Raw genomic sequence first — 2,317 nt, 5'->3', positions numbered from 1 at the left:
ACATTGGTGAATGCCACAAATTCTCCTAAATCACTCGTACGCACAATTTAAGAACAAATCTGTGCGTACGAACGGTTCTTGCATGAGGCCCAATGTTTGTGGCCACCAGTAGTAAAACCTAAGAATTAAAAAGTACCTGTGGCCAATCAACAGGTATGTAAATAGAACAAAAAGTAATAAATACAACTCAGGTGAAACTCAGGGGTAAACATGTTCGAATACTCAGCACGTTTCACAAAATACTGTATCAAAGGAGGAAGGCGATGTAAAATCTATACACAAAGTAATTCAAGCTATTTCACATTTAGCTAAGACCTTTAATGGCCGCGCTGACAGCACGAGGTGTGTGTCATTTATCAGTTGTGCACAGGAGACCCTCGGGCAAGGCAAAGCTAAAAGAATGGAATGTTAAGGCCAACTACGCAATCATCAAGGCAGACGCAGCATTACAAGGATGTCATTTATAATTAAAAGCTCTTCTACTCATCAGGAGGGGCGGCGGTGGGGGGGTTAAAATGTCTGATCAAACACTGAGCTCAATTATTGAACAGAAAGTGAAGAAAAAGGAAACATTTGTAGGACGAACGGAAATGTGTTTCACAAAGTAAACATTCAATAGTACCAGAGGCTACACTAAATTGAACTTTGTAAAAAAAAAAGTTAATTTTCTTGCGAAATAAACAATCCCATTAACAAAAGATAAAAAATGAATACTCATTCCCTGGTACAACCAGCCACATCACAGTGCATCTGCAAAAGAAAATAAAGATATGGATCATTTTGAGTACCACATCAGCCTGTACCCAAAGCTCAAAGTTGGAACGACGAAAGCAAATGAGCTTTTCTTCCTTTCCAAGGCAGAAATATTTGAAATTCATTGTACCTCATATTAAATGACACTGATTGTGGGGGTCTCCACAGCTTGGGGAGACTTGTCAATCACAAAGAAAGTACCTGTAGTGTCCCTTCAGTTGATCATAAAAAGCACGATGAGGGGAGTCGATCCTTAAAACGTCAGGAAACGAAGGTCAGAAATATGAGCCGTCAGAGGAGCAACCGTATATTACTGTGTGACGAGTTCTGCTAGAGAGGACTGGTCTTTGTTTCATATTATTAATTCATTAAGTGAAGGAACTGCTTCATTGCAACATTTGATATGGCCTCTGTATAAGCAGAGGCAGAAGCGGAGCGAAAACCTTTTGTGTAATACCACTGAAAGAGCACACAAGATGTCGTACCTTCATAAGCGCAATCATTCAACAATCAACCAATCAGCTAAAAAAAATCCTGGATACGCCCCTTTCCTTAGAGCAGCTGTGTACCGTCCATGGATGTCGTTATCAGTACCCTAACCCTACTGGACACCTGCTGTCAGGACCAATACTGGCCAGTTTTAGCCAGGAACTTTAGGACACGAGGTATTGGGAACTGCACACTCAGCAGCAGGAGGAACGAGGTGCTTTTCTGTTGCCGTGAAGATCAATGGTACTGGTCAACAGCGTGTGCCCTATCTGGTCCTCAGCAGCCAAAACCTCCCTGACAGCCGCCTCAAACGCAGCCGTGACATTCGTGTCATCTTTAGCRCTGGTCTCAAAATAAGGACAGCAGCTGTTCTCCTCGCACCAGGCCCGCGCCTCGTCCTCCCCCACCTCCCGCTGCTCCACGTCCACCTTGTTGCCCAGCACCACGAAGGGGAAGCGCTCCTGGTTCTTCACGTCGGAGTAGTACAGGAACTCCTTCTTCCAGCAGCCGAGGTTCTGGAAGCTCTGCAGGTCGTTCACGGCGAACGTGAGCAGGCAGCAGTCGGCGCCCCGGTAGAACGGCGTGCGCAGCGACTTGAAGCGCTCCTGGCCCGCCGTGTCCCAGATCTGGAGGGTGACCCGGCGCCCGTCCACCTCGATGTCCCGGTTCAGGAACTCCACGCCGATGGTGTGGAAGGACTGCGAGTCGAAGCGGTCTGTGACGTAGCGGTTCATCAGGGAGGACTTCCCCACGCCGCCGTCTCCCAGCAGAATGACTTTCAGAAGCGTGTTGTTCCCGCTCATCGTGCTTTCTTCCTCCCACCCAGTTCAGGCCTCCTCAGTGGGCGCCAGGCCTCTGCACCAGGTGGAAGGTCCGGGTCAACCTAACCAGGAAAGAGAAAAACATATTACTTAGACTTATATCTAAACTTTAAAAAGTGTCTAATGTATAACGTAATTAAGAAGCGTAAAGAGAACTAAAAGTATCCTGATGCATCTCAGTAATCCAGGTAAAAAATCAAAAAGAAAAAAATTGTATAGGTCTTCTGGACGGGTTCTTCTCTAATGAAACGTTT

The 2,317-nt window shown here is 46.1% G+C and overlaps 1 protein-coding gene across 1 annotated transcript in view; it reads right to left on the bottom strand.

Annotated features, from left to right (window-relative positions):
• Window positions 1-192: 192 nt before the first annotated feature.
• rab9b (RAB9B, member RAS oncogene family) overlaps window positions 193-2,317 on the bottom strand; it is a 4,429-nt gene continuing 2,304 nt past the window's right edge. Inside the window, exon 2 of the mRNA XM_014006062.1 lies at window positions 193-2,125. Coding sequence (XP_013861516.1) covers window positions 1,437-2,045 — 609 coding nt within the window. The 5' untranslated portion in view covers window positions 2,046-2,125 and the 3' untranslated portion in view covers window positions 193-1,436. The remainder of the gene's footprint in view (window positions 2,126-2,317) is intronic.

This window comes from Austrofundulus limnaeus, unplaced genomic scaffold (assembly GCF_001266775.1).
Source record: "Austrofundulus limnaeus strain Quisiro unplaced genomic scaffold, Austrofundulus_limnaeus-1.0 Scaffold34, whole genome shotgun sequence".
Taxonomy (NCBI): Eukaryota; Metazoa; Chordata; class Actinopteri; order Cyprinodontiformes; family Rivulidae; genus Austrofundulus; species Austrofundulus limnaeus.
Note: the sequence above shows the minus strand (reverse complement) of the source record. Positions and strands in the feature narration are given on the sequence as shown.